The 16,293-nt window shown below is 33.2% G+C and overlaps 1 protein-coding gene across 5 annotated transcripts; it reads left to right on the top strand.

The window, feature by feature from the left end:
* The first annotated feature begins 346 nt into the window (after positions 1-346).
* On the top strand, positions 347-16,019 carry LOC105342517 (TBC1 domain family member 22B). Of its 5 annotated transcripts, none has more exons than XM_034449384.2 (13): positions 347-461; positions 866-919; positions 1,060-1,271; positions 1,649-1,840; positions 2,301-2,371; positions 3,086-3,214; positions 6,614-6,679; positions 7,183-7,248; positions 9,304-9,424; positions 11,182-11,364; positions 11,973-12,100; positions 12,785-12,880; positions 13,216-16,019. In XM_034449384.2, exons 2-13 carry the CDS (start codon positions 906-908, stop codon positions 13,348-13,350), a joined length of 1,413 nt encoding a protein of 470 aa, XP_034305275.1. In that variant the 5' UTR covers positions 347-461; positions 866-905; the 3' UTR covers positions 13,351-16,019. The 5 variants fall into 5 exon arrangements, with proteins under 5 accessions (XP_034305275.1, XP_034305272.1, XP_034305274.1 ...); XM_034449381.2 differs by lacking the exon at positions 6,614-6,679 and adding an exon at positions 4,197-4,217 and having other exon boundaries at positions 371-579; XM_020073064.3 differs by having other exon boundaries at positions 374-579.
* Positions 16,020-16,293: the final 274 nt, after the last annotated feature.

Genomic DNA, 16,293 nt, shown 5'->3' with positions numbered 1-16,293 from the left:
TTTTGAGTGCTTGATTTGTGTAGGCTTTACCCGAAATAATTTGCTTAATTTTATTTATTATGTATAACAATCATTATTTTAAATTTTGTACGTGCAAATTTTACATCTAATATTTTGGAAATTATCATTCTATCATATGGGTGTTTTTTTTAATATTATCATTAACGTTATCATATGACAGAAATGTTATCAACAAATCATAAAAATGTTTATGTTTTCAAAATTATATTTCATAAGACTTTCTTGTATATTCAGATTATACACAAAAATGTAATAGACAAACTATGTAGCAAACGACCCCCCCCCCCCAGCATTTATTTTTATATTGTGAAATCTCCCCTGCCGGCGGAATTGAACAGGAAAGAAGAGTAAACCGGAAGCCAACGTTGACTTCGTCATCGCCATATTGTCAACAAGACGGTTTGCAGATGTAAATACATGGTGTAAAGGACAGAAGAAATGTAAAGTTTCTAACATCTTTCACGTTTTTGTCGTAATAATGTCTGCATTTAGTAATGAACCATTAAAAGACGGAAACAAGGGTGGATTCTGGAAGAAAGGGAGCGGTTTTCCAGGAAGGTATCCCACCGGTGCTGCAATGGTTCTCAGAATTTTGGAAACACCCCTTTTAATGTTTAGTGCAGGAATATAAACAAACTCAGAAATAATGCAACCGCTTTTGTTTTCATGTTTTGTAACGTTCGCCCAAACCCCAAATTTAAAATGAAAAGATCAAACTAGGCCCAATTTGAAAATTGTAAGAAAATGTGAATACTTAAAAAAGTGTATATTTTTATTATGACAGCTGTTATATAACAATTGTTATTCAATTCTTTTAATAAAAAGTATATTATGACAATTTCAGCATTAAACCAGTTTATGGAGCACAACATCCTCCACTTCAAATGATGCCTAGGGGGTAGGTAGTAAGCAAATTACATCAAGTACACACATTTGTTTTACATAACTGTAAAAAAAATAATTCATTTGGTAAATAATTCAACTGCTAAATGAATTTTATATAAAATTCTTAAAACTATGAGTCTTTAATGTCTGTAGAAAAGAAGATCGATCTAAATCCAGCAATAAGAAAGATGCTTTTCAAGACTTTGAAAACAAAACATCTGATGCATGGGATGATGGTGATGATGATCTTCTGGTTATGGCGAACATTCAGATGTCACTTCGAGATGTACAGTCTACTGCTAAAGCAGTCATGGAAAATCATAGCAAACAGTTCAGTGCTCAAAACCAGCAAAATGCCATCAAAGGTAAGGATGCATTTATATTTTAGTTTTGAAAGTCTTATTGCAATTTTGTTCTGTTTTATTCTTTTGCTTTATGCTGGATAAAATATTCAATGGAAATTTTAACTGATGACATCAGCTTTGGTTTCTTTAAACCTTATTGCTAAATTATGGCAATATTTTTATGTTCAAAAATGAAAATGACTTAAAATCAAAAGATATTTTGTGGAATGTAGAGTGAACAAGGTATAGGGTGAACAATAATTATGCCAAACTGACTCTGGGCAAACTGACTAAGGTAAACAGATAGAGAGGGTGAACAAACCCAAAAACAGTTGTTCCTTGCTTCAGGAAAAATTCATTTATTGAGCCACTACTCAGGACCATATTTTGTATTGTAGATCATGTGACTGCTGTTCCCTCTGCCACCTCATCCCATGGTGCAGGGCCCGGTGTTGGGGTGCGTTTGAACAGTGGGTGGAGGCCGCCCAAGTCTACACCCATCAGATATACCAAAGATGTGGTGCCAGATAGAGAGGCCACCAAGCTGGAGAAATTCCGATCTGTGTTAGCAGGTCCAAATACAGATCTAGGTACACGTCATTTTTTTTAAAGGACATAATCCTTTTAGATTGATTTTTAAGGATAGATATGTATACATGTAGGCGGTTAATAATGTTCAAAATCAGGGGAAAAATGTATTACATGGTACTTTCACCCATGTGTTTAGGTTTTTTTGTGTAAATTAAGAGATTTATTGTTTGACATTTCCCTGCTGACCTCAACTATTCTAGATCTGAGTGATGGCACTGTATGTCAGAGTCCAGATATCCTTGTTGAATTTTTGCACCCTGTGACACATGACCCCCCCCCCCCCCCAAAAAAAAACCCCAAAAAAACCCCCAAAAAACATTAAAAAGATCTTCTTAATGATACACTGTGTTAAATGTGAAACTATAAATTCACCATGTCTTAGAGAACTAATTGCTCCAAGTTTATAGTGTTCCAATTTCTACATGCATTGACATAAGTACGTTTTGATATGTTTTGTAGATGAATTACGAAAACTCAGCTGGTCTGGAATACCAAAAGCCGTCCGGGCAACAGCATGGAAAATTTTATCAGTAAGCTTAATTGATGTTGGTGAATTCAACTTAAGTATTTCACACTGACACACTTGTAACATTGGGAATCCTTAAAAATGATGTGTCAGTCATTTAGTGTGTTGTTGTGGGATTGAGAGAGTCTCTGTTCATTTACCGGTATATTGTTACCGGTAGTTAAGGTGACTGACTTGCTACTTATGTAATTGAATTGTGTGTAGAATGTATTTGACACTTTCTTTGAGGTTTGAAGATTGTGATGGATAATAATGTACAAAAATATTAGAATGGCATATTGAAATTTATATCATCAACCTATTGATTGTAAGAAGATTCAATATACACTCAAAAAGATATATACTTGTACCGGTACATGCAGTCAAATTTCGTTATATCAAACTGGATGGGACCATTTTAAAACTTCGAGATATCCAAGTATTCGAGATATTGAGGGTAAAATACTTTAAAAAATAAGTGGTTGGGACTTACAAATCACTTCGACATATACATTGTATTCGAGATATCAGTGTTCGAAATATTGAACTTCAACTGTATAAATGTAGATGTAAAAAAGAAATTTCAAGATAAAAAAGTTGGTCAAGGTACATGTACAAGGAAATAGATTTTGATCATTTGACATTTATAAGGACATGATCATTGCGGATGAAATAAGTTGAGATAAAGCTAAGTTCCTAAAGTGTTACCCTGTAAACAGATACATTATTTCGTTGTCAGGGTTACCTTCCAGCCAGTGTGGACAGAAGGGAGCCAACTCTGCAGAGAAAACGTCACGAGTATTTCAGTTTTATTGAACAATATTACGACACGCGGCATCAGGAGATGCACCAAGACACATTCAGACAGGTATGTCAGAGGCGTTAAAAATATCAGGAGAGAACTGTATGGTCAATCTTTTGATTCTTTTTCTTATAACATGGACTGTAAATAATGTTGCAGTGAACAAATTGGGGATGCAAATAATTGACACACTTTGCAATACGTAATACAAAAGTTTAGGAACGGACCTATAAAAGCGGTCTGGATAATGCTGTAAACAAGTTTTTAAAAAATTAATCGAATGGTGAATCTTTTTAGTATTTTAAAAAATTTTTATACAGTGTACTAATATTATTCCTAGCCTTGCAGTGATTCATATATATATATAATAGAAAGAATGGTGTATTGCATTTTTTTTTGTGTTCATTCAGTAATTTCTTTAAAATACATAAACCTAAGATTCATTGTGTGTTTAGTAAGCTTTTGTATTGATACCCAAGCTTTGTAGATGTTTCTTTCTTTTATCATATGTCAACCTTAACAAGTTTCACATCACTTTTATATTGAGTTTATTTATAAATTCAGAAATATTAAGTACAGTATCACTCATTTTTTTTAACATGTTTTTTTAAGATCCTTTTTTTGTTAACAAAAATTACCTATTATCTTTTTCTAGAGATAGTGTTTTTGCTTTTTTTCCCCCTTTCATATGAATGATAGATGAGCTAGAAAATTGGAACTTTAAAAATGTATCTAATATATACAGTCTTAAAAAACCATTGTTAAACTACCATTCATCATTGGGCAATGGTCAGCCAGTCGAAGGAATGTACTTTCATCTTGATAATTAATCTCAAAAACTAACTTAGCATCATGTCATAAGAATGCATCAAAGGCTTTTAGAGGATTCTATAAACCTGCGAAATGTTCATACTTGGAATGAATGACAAGAATAATATACGTTTGTTGAAATAAATGGCTGTCAGTACCATGGTGCTAACTACATGTATAAATATTAATGCAAATCATTTCACAACCTTTTGACCTTTTGTTTGGCATGTGTTTCCAGCAACAGTTAGGTCTTGGCACAGTAAGTAATTTCCCATCATGCATCTCTTTATTTATTTCCTGCTACTGACTTCCTTCATTACATTAAGGCTTCTACCACAAACTGCTTCATGTTTCTCCACATGACATGCTATAACGGTGTACACTGCTCACTAATTTTACGTGGCTCAAATATGAGCTAGCACATTCTGGACTAATCTTCCACCATATTTTTACAAGAAATTAAGGGAAAAGATTAAAAGACAACTAATAAATATTGAATTTTCATACTAAAGTCTTATATGACTTTAAAAAAAAAGTAATAGGTAAGATCTACATTCCATGAAAGTAAAATACAAGAGAGTTTTCTTCCTACCTCCTTTCAATTCATATTGCATGTAATAAGAATTTGGTATTTCTCTGAAATTTTAGAAACAGACATTTTTCTTTTCAACATGAAAGTACCATATAAATTTACTGTAGTCTACATGAACAGTTACTATCTAGTTCATACTGGTAATAAGTTATTTTTGTATTCATATTGGAATATTTATAATATGATATTTTGGATACTGTTATATAACCTTATTTTCTATTCAACAGGTAACCGAAAAATAACTTTTTCAAGCTATTCCATATTTACTGGATCTTTGGTCATATCAAATAACCTAAGTTCTGTATATATTCTGGCACTTAATTAAAAACTGCTATCAATAACATGATATTATAGCTCATGCTGTCACATTATCATTTTTACTAACATTGTTTTCCTACTAAGTAAGATCTTTTTACCAATAGTTATGTAATCCTTCAATTTTTTTTACCTCATGATAAGTCCTGACCCCCAGTTAACATGGTCAGAATCTCTATTGACCATGTTGACAAAAGTGGTCATTATTCTTTTTTTTTTTTTTTTTTTTTTATAAATGGATAGTCTAGATGTAAATACCGGTAACTGAGAAATTAAACTACGGTACTATACGGTTTAATAATTATTACAAATTTGTGTCAGTCTTTATGACGCTTGGAAGGAAAAAATGCATGTCCTACTACATGTACTGGTATATAATGTAGTACCAAATGCCAGCCTACGTATTATAAATAGGATGTACATGTATCTATATTTAATCTTCCTGTAGACATGTCATTGTCCTTCTATAAATCATGTAGTTTTGTGTTATGCACATCAGGTTTGAAAAAGATGTTACGTGTCAGTTAATTCAGTCAGAATTGTTTTTATTCGAAAAACCTTATACACAAGAAGTTGTTTTTCTTTTTCTTATACTCTTCTTGCATTTAGTTTATTGGTGAAAGTAAAGATGCACTAGGTTAATTAATGATAAGATAGGAAAATCATTACATTTGATTCTGTCAAAGAATACTCCCAGTAGTGCATAATATGCATGCATCCAGAAAATATTTTTAGGGGGGATGTGTGTCCTTGGTATATTTAAGTTTGCTAGGAGGGAAGGGGGCATATTTTCAGTAATTGTACTATGTAAATTGAAGTCTGGACCTACCAGCCCCCCCCCCCCCTCCCCCATCAAGCATGCATGAAACCAGATGGATACTAATTTGTTTAAAGACAGCCTTTTATTATAGTCTGACTACCTGTATTTCTCAGTACATGTATCACTACGTAAATCGCCCCCTTCCTTATTATATTCATGTACAAAAATTAGATATAAGACAGGATATTTATGGTTCAATTAGTAAAATAAATATTATACAAGGCGTACAAAACTGTGCTTTATGATAGCCAAACACATATAGTACATACAGTGTATTATAGTAAATCAATTTCATTAATGCGTATGTTGAAGTCTTCAAATTAATGTATGGTTTAAACAGAAACATCTTAATGTATTTGTACCATTACTTTATTAACACTGTCAGGTGGGAATTCATTGTACCCAAGGGTGCCTCACCGCATGTACATCATTTGTGGGTTTAATTAAGAAAAAAGAGAAATTAGACCAATAGCAGTGAAAGGTGGTTGCTTCAGTAGAAACTACTATTATTGCACAGAGAGTAGTTTTAGTTTGAAAGGAAACCATGCTTTTATAGGGGGCTAGCACCTCCATCAGTTTGCTCTGAAATGGTTGGATGGAAATTTAGTAAATAAAGCCTGTTTTTTTGCTAATTTATTGTAATAAATGAAGCTCTTATATATTTGAGATTTATGGGACTAGGAAATCTTAAAGTTCTTTACTCACCAACAAGATTGAGTTCTATATTTAGTGCTACTGAGATCTTTCCTCACAATATTAGATTTATCTGTGATAATCCATGACCTTTGTTTTTCAGGAAGGATATACGTGTATAAGCTACTTGTGCCTGTAGAGGGACAAAGCATATTTTTTATTAGCTGTTATTTTAAATCTAAAAGGAAACGTGAGAAAAGAAAATGATAAGTTATTTAAAAATGCTGAATTACAGATTCATATAGACATTCCTCGAATGAATCCATTAGTGGCTATATTTCAACAAAAACTGGTACAGGAAGTGAGTACATTGTTGTCATTATACCCAGCATGCAGTAGCTATCTTGTCCTAGACATTGTGGATGGAAACTTTTATTCTACATTATCGTCCTTGTGGTTGTTACACTTGAGCAAATACTACTGACCACCAAACAAGGAAAATCCAATACCCAGTACTTTGTTGGGTACTCATTTTGGCGTTGTTCAAAACGTAAATATTCTAAATTCAAAAAATGTAGCACAGCTAAAGAAGACTTAAAACACTTCAGCTGGGATTTGATTAAGAGAATTGCTATTTGTGTCAAGATGGCTGTTGAAGGATTGTTTTGTTGTCAGTGGTATTTGTTGGATGTTGTTTTGTGCTGTCAACCAGTGGAAGAGTGGCCACCATAGATTCCATTCCATGGCCACTGGGTCCCAGTGAAATGACAGTACTGTACTTCTCTCCCCTTGTCTGGGCTTGCTGTATAAGCCTGCTATAGACTCCATGTTGTGGCTTTTGATAACCTGTTTGTTGATTTTCAGATCCTTAAAGACATTCCTAGGATGACCTCACTAGCTCACCTTTTCCAACAGCAGGTTGTTCAAGAAGTAAGTATGTGTTCAGATGCATTAATATTGCTCTGGAAGAATGGCTCAAATTCTAACACGTATGACAACAGCATTAGTGTGGAACTGACCAATCAAATGGCAGCATTGATTTGACTAACCATGGGATTAACATTGAAATGTCCATCCTTATCACCACACATAATCAAGTGACATTGCTTTACTTGTCTGCTCCTTGAGATTTATTTTTCCCAAATCAAAAACAGTAAACATATTGATGTTAGCTGCCTGAATCTTGTTTTGACAACACAGTCAGATTTTCTAGGATTTTGTCCAAAACATTTCTCGTCTTAAGCTTCAGTTAATACTGTTGTGGCATTAAGGATGAATATGATAACAGCATTTTATTTTGAATGGATAAACAAAACTGAGGTTCTTATTAAGGTTGGAATACTGTAGATTTCTTATTTTAGGATAGCTAGTACGTATAATGTACATAAATCTGCGATCCTATCGTTGTGTATCAAAGCATGAGAACTTAAACTAACGAGTGCTCAACTCCAAAGTGTACATGTAGTATGGAAAAAAAAAAAATGCTAGAATTTGAATTCTTCGACGGGAGCTTCCATCTTGCAATTTATGCAAATATAAATTCCTCGCATTTGATTGGCTTAGAAATCTACTGTAGATTGACATTTATTACTCATAAATAAATGCTGTAATAAAAGAAGGTTTTGTAAAATGAGCACAAATATCAAAAACAACACCTGGTTGCTAATACCGGTAATTAACAAATGTTGTTTTATGCAACAAACCTGTTAATTGAAGACATTTTAATGCAATGTATTTGTACTGGTATTAAATGACGCATTTGAATAATACTCTAAAGGTTCCCGTATAACAGTTTAATGTCAGCCGAATATATTAATGTCACATATCTGATAATAAGTTTTAGATAATGATTATTTTTTAAATGACTGTCTGAAGCCCTGTTGGATTTCCTGTTTGACATTTGATGACATATGACACTGTACTTATACCCTCACTCTGAAGGAGAAGGGGGTATACTGTTTTACCCTTGTGTGTCTGTCTGTCTGTCCGTAACAAAAATTTCGAAGATTTCTCAGCAACTATTCATTGCAGATGCTAAAAATTTTGTTATTAAAGGCATATATTGGGATATATTTTTGTACCAATTGGACGTCAACTTTTAGTTACATAACGACTTTATTTACTTCAAGGCTAAATTTTTAAACAAATTTTCGTAAATTTAAGATTTCTCAGAACTATTTATCGCAAATGCTTGAAATCTTAACACATTATTTGTTTAGGCATGCCATACGTTGGGATCTATTTTTGTACCAATCGGATACCAGAACTTGAATAAACTTGTATAAAAAAATACAAAAAAATTCAAATAAAAATATTGAACGCTGATATCGGTCTCATTTTTGTACAATCATTTTTCAAAAAATGATTCTTTATTGATCCATCAGATAATGCAGTGGTGTTTTGAGCCACCTTTTAAAAGATACTCTTATGAAAGATTTTGAATACCTCTTAACGATGCCCTGTGATGCTATGTTGTGTATTTGGGAGGTTCCTATTAAGGTACATGTATACCCAGTAGATAAATTGTACTAGTACTTTTGCTCATGCCTTGAGGTACATGTAAATCTGTCAGTCTTGAATGCTTGCATGTTTTGCATGATAAATTATTGTTATCTGTAAAAAAAAGAAATTGTTATTTATTAAATGCACTGTCTATACAGATATTATATTATATTTGTCTTTAGATCAGATGTTTAGTTTGAAGAGAAAAATGAATATTATGTTAACATTTGGCATGACTATTGAATTATTTGGAGAGCATTCAACTTCCTTTATCAACAACAATATTAACTTTTTCTTATGAGACACTCCATGAAATGTAATGAATATATCTTAAACTTTCATGTATTGCACATAGATGATAATAAATTTGCGGAAAATGATAATTTTGGGACAACATATCTGACGAAAAGTCGTTAATGATGTGCAGGTGTAAACATTCAGTTGTTTGGTGCTTTCACAGGTGTGTGTTGTTTTGTGTTGCAGATATTTGAGCGCATTTTGTATATCTGGGCCATCAGACATCCAGCCAGCGGCTACGTGCAGGGAATCAACGACTTGGTGACTCCCTTCTTTGTCGTATTTCTGTCCGAGTTCATAGAAAATGGTGAGTATTGCGCAACTAACTGGTGGATATTAGAAAACTATATTTGATTTTAACATTTAAAAGGCAATTATGAGGGTGTGGGTACCTGTGAAGAATACTTATCACTGAGCCCAAAGGATGAGGTAAATATTATACAATTATTGCTGTTTTTGAGGTCAATACGATGATTTAACTACCCTAGAGGTACAATATTCACCGAGCCGAAGGCGATCAGATCACCTCATATAAGTTGTAAAGTAAAAGCTGCCAGTTGCAATTGGTAGTATTTGTTACATATATCAGTAAGATTGTAACACTGAATTTGTTGTTTTACATTAGTCCTTGGAATCGTCGTTGGTATGCATTCATTTTCTTCTCTTTGTATTAATTAAGGCTTATTTAATTGGGAATTTTAAAATGATGCATTTGCAAAACACAATGGGGAATATTTACAACTTCAGCTTTGTATAATTTATATTTTCTGTACATATTCATGTACTAATATGGTCACAGCCAAATTTCGACCATTTCTATTTGTCTCCCATCTGTGAGCCTGTCAGCCACATCTTTCTTTTTCCGACTTTTTCCTACTGAGATTCCCATCAAATCCAATCTGACGTCCTTGCGCTTGGCAACTATATCAGTCACTTCATCTGGTTTCCTTATTTTCGAGAATTAGATCCTTTATCGGTGCTTTTGTGTAAAGGTCCTTTATTTGAGGTCTCTCCCCAGAAGGTGATGTAAATTTTTGTAAGATGATTGTTGTAGAGCAGGTTAAGTTGCTATTATTACTTTTCATGCTAAATTCTGATGCAAATTATTCTACCAGTATGTATAATGTTTTGATCTTTGCAATCAATAGGTGATGAAAAGTTATGATATACACCGCTGGGTGATGTGGAAAAAGCTATTTATAAATTTGCGTTTTTCTTTTGTTATTTGCCTCATTACAAGTATTCTTAATAACTGTTTAAAACAAATGGTTTGTACTCAATGATGGAGCATGTGCATTTTACAGGGGGTCAGGTTATTCCATGTGGGATAAGAACAAAGCATTTAATGACCTGGTACACGTTCATCCAACTCTTTCCCTCTTGTATATTTTTATTGAATGTTTGAGGTACATTGGATGTTTTATGTACAGTCTTCATGTTGCCTGCATGCCCCTTGAGGGCCCTTAATTGGTAAATAAAGAAATTGAAATTGAATTGTTTAAACCTTAATCATAATAAAGGGTCAACTACAAACAAAGTAACTGCTATAAGTGTACAAATACACATGTAGATTCTGTCTGTGGCTTCAGTCAGTGAATGCAATGCAGTGTACAGTGTAGCTTATGGCCTGATACATTTGTACAACATTCACTCTTACTGTATGTGTGTTTATTCTGTATTGTATCTGCAATACATACACTGTGTTTGCTACAGATATGGATTATCCGATATTTTTTATCTGCAACACATACAGCATGCAGTCAAACTTCTTTATCATGAACTAGACGAGACTGTTTAAATCCTTTGAGATATCAGAGTATTTGAGATATCAAGGGTAAAATACATGGTTTGGACTTACAAATCACTTCAATATATCCATTGTATTAGAGATATCAGTGCTCGAGATATTGAAGTTTGAAGTTCAAATGTAATTTGGCTGCTAAATACATAGTTACAGTATATTGAATGCCTTTCCTTCTACTCATATAAATGTTTGTAATGTCACTTAAAAAAATTTCTGCTGCTCATTCAGTTTCATGCCATATGTGTCCGCCATTCTTGTAGATGTGGAGTCGGAGAACTTTGAGGTGAGTCAGCTACCCAAGGAGACGTTGAACACGATCGAGGCGGACAGTTTCTGGTGCACCTCTAAGTTGCTGGATGGAATACAGGACAACTACACGTTCGCTCAGCCCGGCATACAGATGAAGGTCAGCGCGTTGCAGGAGCTCGTCAAGAGAATCGATGGTCAGTCGAGTGTTTAGTTGCATGTCAGTTTGTACGATGACTTAAAGAATTAAGATTCTTTAGCATTTTACAGTTATTGTATAAATTCTATTTTTCTTTTTTAATCATTTGTAATGTAAAAATTGTTTTAAAAGTGAATAAACAAGCTCACCAGTATCTCAAAGGGTAAGACTGCGGTGTTACTTTACTTGAATTGTTCATTCTTGATTAAACAAAAGATAATAAACCAAACAGATTAGTCCCCTATGAGTATCAGAAGCAGAAGAATTGATACTGTTGTCATTGTGCCTTGATTTGAAAATCCTGTACATGTAGGTACAAAATACATGTACTTTCAGAATTGTAGTACAAAATCAGATACATATTCTGTACTCTAAAACCATTAATTTTTGAGAATTTCATTTAAAAAATGTTTTCTTGAAAACTTTTTAAAATTAGGTAAAAATTAAAAAAAACCATCCATGAAAATTGTTCATTGATTCGTTCCTTTGTACCAGGCTAGATCAGTGGATGTAAAGTTGAAGTTTCAATATAATGTATTATATGTCCAAGTAGGGTCAGTTTATTGAAAGAATTTCTCCTTATTTAAGAATTTTTTTTTTTTACAGTTCCGTTATACAAACATTTAGAGGAGCAGTGCGTGGAGTTCCTACAGTTCTCCTTCCGATGGATGAACAATTTACTGATGCGAGAAATTCCCCTCAGGTGTACAATACGACTTTGGGATACATATCAGGTCAGACATCTTGGTTTCTTTCAAGTTTGTCACTGTAAAAGAACATGGCATTATGAAATATTTACATTTGCAAATGTGGTTCCTAATATAACCAAGAGAGTAGCAAAAATGTTCAATTCTGTGTTAACTTTTTTGTGACATCACAAGGATTGCCCCCTTCACTCCTCGTTTGTCGGTTGCATTATTGTAAGCATTAAAACACGCTTATGCAAATATTTGAAACAAGTTGTCTTTCTCAAATGTAAATATAAGTAATAAAAGGCAAATTTTAAAGTTCACTGGGATGTGAACTTGGCTGGTACATGATCAGTTTTTTCAGAAGCCCTTTTGTTCTTCACAGGCTTTGAGTTCATATCCCAGTGAACTTTTTAACTTTTTGTTTTTATCATAAGTGATATTGCTGTGCTGGCATACGTGTATTCCATAAGTGGTAACTTTTCAATGCATTGAATATACCAGAAGCACTTCATTAATGCCATATTCACCAGAAAACATTTGGTAATTTTTTTTGTTACCATCTCGTAATTTTGATCGTAGCAATATTGTTTATGAATTCATGAATGCAACTGATAGATGTAAGGAACTTGGAATTAGAATGTATTAGGTATGCAAACATATACAAAAATGTATGGTTTTCAAATTGATTTATACTGATTGATAACTTTGTGTTGTTATTTTTCCCAGGCGGAGGAGAATGGATTTGCAGACTTTCATCTCTATGTATGTGCAGCTTTTCTAGTCAGGTTTACCCAGGATATTCTGAGAGAGCACGATTTTCAGGTAAAAATATTGGATCATGTAGAAGTTGTTAATTCTTAGATCTTAGAGATATTAAATGACTACTGTATACTGGGAGATATTGCCCCCCCCCCCCCCCCCCCCCACTCTTTTTGCCCTTGTTGTCAGCGAGCGAATTTAAGACTTGGCGAATTCCAATGTCTTCCATTCAATCTCTTTAAACGACTGTGTCTTGGCGAATTCAAGATGGAGCAAAATTGTTTGCAAGCGTAAAAGGCGAAAATTACAAGGGGCAAAATCAACTCTGTATTAATTGTTTACATGAATGGTCAGTTATCTCATAATTTTGAAATTGTTATCGGTTTTTTTTTCTTCAGGGAATTCTAATGTTTCTTCAAAACCTTCCAACCCACCACTGGCAAAATGAGGAAATAGGTGAACTTTTAGCAGAGGCTTTCAAGCTTAAATACATGTTTGCTGATGCACCAAATCATCTCAGCAAAAAGAAGTGACATCTTGTGATGCATTCAGTGTGATTCACAATGGAGAGAGCTGGATTGACTCTTGGAGTCTGAGGACGGTCATTCTAAGTGCTAACCTTCTTTTGACTGACAGCCAAGTAAACAAGTCTTTCATCAATTAGTGCCAAGAATTACAGAGACAAAGAGGGAGGGATTGCTCCTTCAAGCACTAAATATTCCTCCAAACTGTACTACAGCCAAAATGTCATCCGGACCAAAAAAAAAAGTCAGTGTCCATTCGATCAACAGAGATTCATGCATGCCTGCAGTGCCGAGGGCGGCTGGTAATTCTGTGAAACTCTATGCAAGCAGTCTCTGTTTTATAGAGGAAGAAAGAGGGTTGTAACCATTTATCTGTGTGTACATGTACTGTAAATTGTATGCTGTTTAAGTTTCCCAGTTTGTAATAACAAACAAAGCTACTGTAAATTCCTTATATTACGTGAGTACTTAATTCCGTGATCCCGCTGTTTTGTATCAAATCGCGAATGTGGAACTTTTATCTATATTTCTCATAGTTCTCAACTCTCAAAAAATAATGGCGAGATTTTAAAATTCGCAAAGGGTGCTTCTCGCGATTTTTTACTCGGTTATTAATTCCTCGCGTTTAATTAGGAATCTACAGTATATGTCTGATTGGTTTTTGTGTTCATACTTTCATTTTCACTTTGCTTGTTCAGTTTTACATAGTAGTATATAGAAAAATTCTGAGATATATGATAAAGACATCTTAAAAGGTAACATTTTTGGTATCAGTATATGAACATGATGATGTATAACCAAATATATACTCATATTATATTACATTATTGATGAATAAAAGAATTTTAGAATAATTGTTAAAGTAGAAATTCAGACGGTGTATTAATTAGAAAAAGAAATTTATTAACAATTTAAGGATATTAGCTGGAGGGAAATACTGATGTGTTATTGCATGTATCACAAGTTGTTTACATGCATTAAATGTATTTTTTGGGCAACTTTTGTATTCAAAGAGACTTCAGCACCAAAAACAGTTTTAAATAGAGTATATGTATTTACATGTAGCAAAATATATCACCTTATGTGTTTAGTACATGTATTATATGTGTTAAAGATAGGAGCATGTAATTGTGACATTAATAACATGATGTGATGTGAAATATTGATTAACATGTAAAGACATGTATGTAGATATGTAACACCTGTATTTATATTCAGCCAAAAGCTTGCTTATTTCAAATCACAAATTTTACCAGGTAGTTGACTCAATCCATATGAGCCAAATGTTGTTCATAATTTCATTGCATACATAGATGAGTTATTTTTTTATAAGGTAAACAGACCTTACAAAACCTCTTGCCCATAAAACATCTGTATCGCTCACACATTATTTTCATTGTGCTCAGGAATTTGCAAATCATACAGTCTGAGTACCGGTAATAGAACACAGAGATAGAAAAACAAGAGAATCCTCTCTATAAGATAGAAAAGTCATGGATCTGTGGTTCCTTTGTTGCATAATTTATTTATTTTTTTATAAAAAGAGAAGACAAGTTCTATGAGAAAGTAATTATCTATTGATTTGAAAATAATTATTAAATGCCACATTGATGTAGAAAGTTTGTTGTTTACATGTAATTCTATTTAAATACCATACATTTATAATTATAGAAAATTTTATTGAAACATGGATTCTGTTTCATAGCGATTGAATTCATAAATTAATACAAAGTCTTGTACATGTACTTCTGAATGATAATATGATCACTATAGATGCATTTCTGACTAAAATAAACCTTCATTCATTGTTGAAACCCCAGGCTAGTTCTTGTACTGGAGACTGGTCAGAGATTTTTTCAATGTACCAATAAGAATTAAATTTTATTTTTGTTGCTTCTTCAATTTGACTGTGTTAAAGAATGTATAAGGCGATTCTTTTTTTTGAGTTGTAATGGACATGCTGTGTTGGATGCAAGAATTGGGATTTGACAGCAGTCTGTGACCATAGGTATACATATCATTTTTATTTTGTTGCTGTGTTTATTTTGTTGTTGATGGAGACTAGATCTTTATGTTGAGATTTTTAAAAAAAATAATCCAATGGTGATCATCAAATTTTAGGATTATTTTTAAAATGACCTGATAAGTATTCCATTTCCATGTACCCTTTTAGTATTCATATATGCCATTACCGGTATCTAATCAATTGTTAACAAAATAGATGAAGGTTTTAACAGGGCACTAGATATGTATAATTTGTTAACATGTATGTATAGATGACAAAGGTTGCCGATGAGATTTTATGGCATTAAAGAATTCCAAGTGCATGTATTACCATCGATCATCAAATCGCTTCTAACAAGTAAATCGTCAAGTTTCTTTAGTACAGCGCTACATGTAGCGAAAGATTCCGAGACAATTCTGTATCAGTTTCATTGACAATCTTCTGCTAAAGGCGGAATTTAATTTAGTGATACACATGTTGCTTAAGACAATGTAACTATCAGGAGTAGCAGTATTTAGCGGAACATGTATTACACATTATATAGGTCTTTTATTGTTAAGTTTTGCTTTAGTAGGTAATATGCCTATCTACCATGGAATCGTTCGAATTCATGGTGGCTCAATTTTCATGGTATTCATGGGTAGCCCTTTCCCACAAATTTACATCTTTGACATGCAAAAAACAAATTTTGGAAGAGCACTTCTCTTACTGCATGAAACTGAAAACCGACTTATCCATGAATTTACATCTCCACGAATATGCAAAAAAGTGTAAATAACCCACAATCCATGAAAATTGGTCCCCACAAATTTAAATGATTCCCAAGTATCTGTTATGCTGGTTCACTAGGCAGCTCTAACAAGGGGAGACAATGAAAAACCTTGTCAAATTGTAGTCGAGTTTGATTACATATAGCTGTTTAATTGAATGTTTATTCAAAGAGAAAA

The sequence above is a fragment of the Magallana gigas genome, chromosome 4, assembly GCF_963853765.1.
Source record: "Magallana gigas chromosome 4, xbMagGiga1.1, whole genome shotgun sequence".
Lineage (NCBI taxonomy): Eukaryota > Metazoa > Mollusca > Bivalvia > Ostreida > Ostreidae > Magallana > Magallana gigas.
The sequence above is the reverse complement of the archived record's forward strand: the minus strand, read 5'-3'. Positions and strand labels throughout refer to the sequence as shown.

Coding starts and splice junctions, on each gene's coding strand:
- LOC105342517 (XM_020073064.3), top strand. CDS start 500: ATGTCTGCATTTAGTAATGAACCATTAAAAGACGGAAACAAGGGTGGA. Junction 580..865: donor GGGAGCGGTTTTCCAGGAAG/GTATCCCACCGG, acceptor TGACAATTTCAG/CATTAAACCAGTTTATGGAG. Junction 1,272..1,648: donor CCAGCAAAATGCCATCAAAG/GTAAGGATGCAT, acceptor TTTGTATTGTAG/ATCATGTGACTGCTGTTCCC.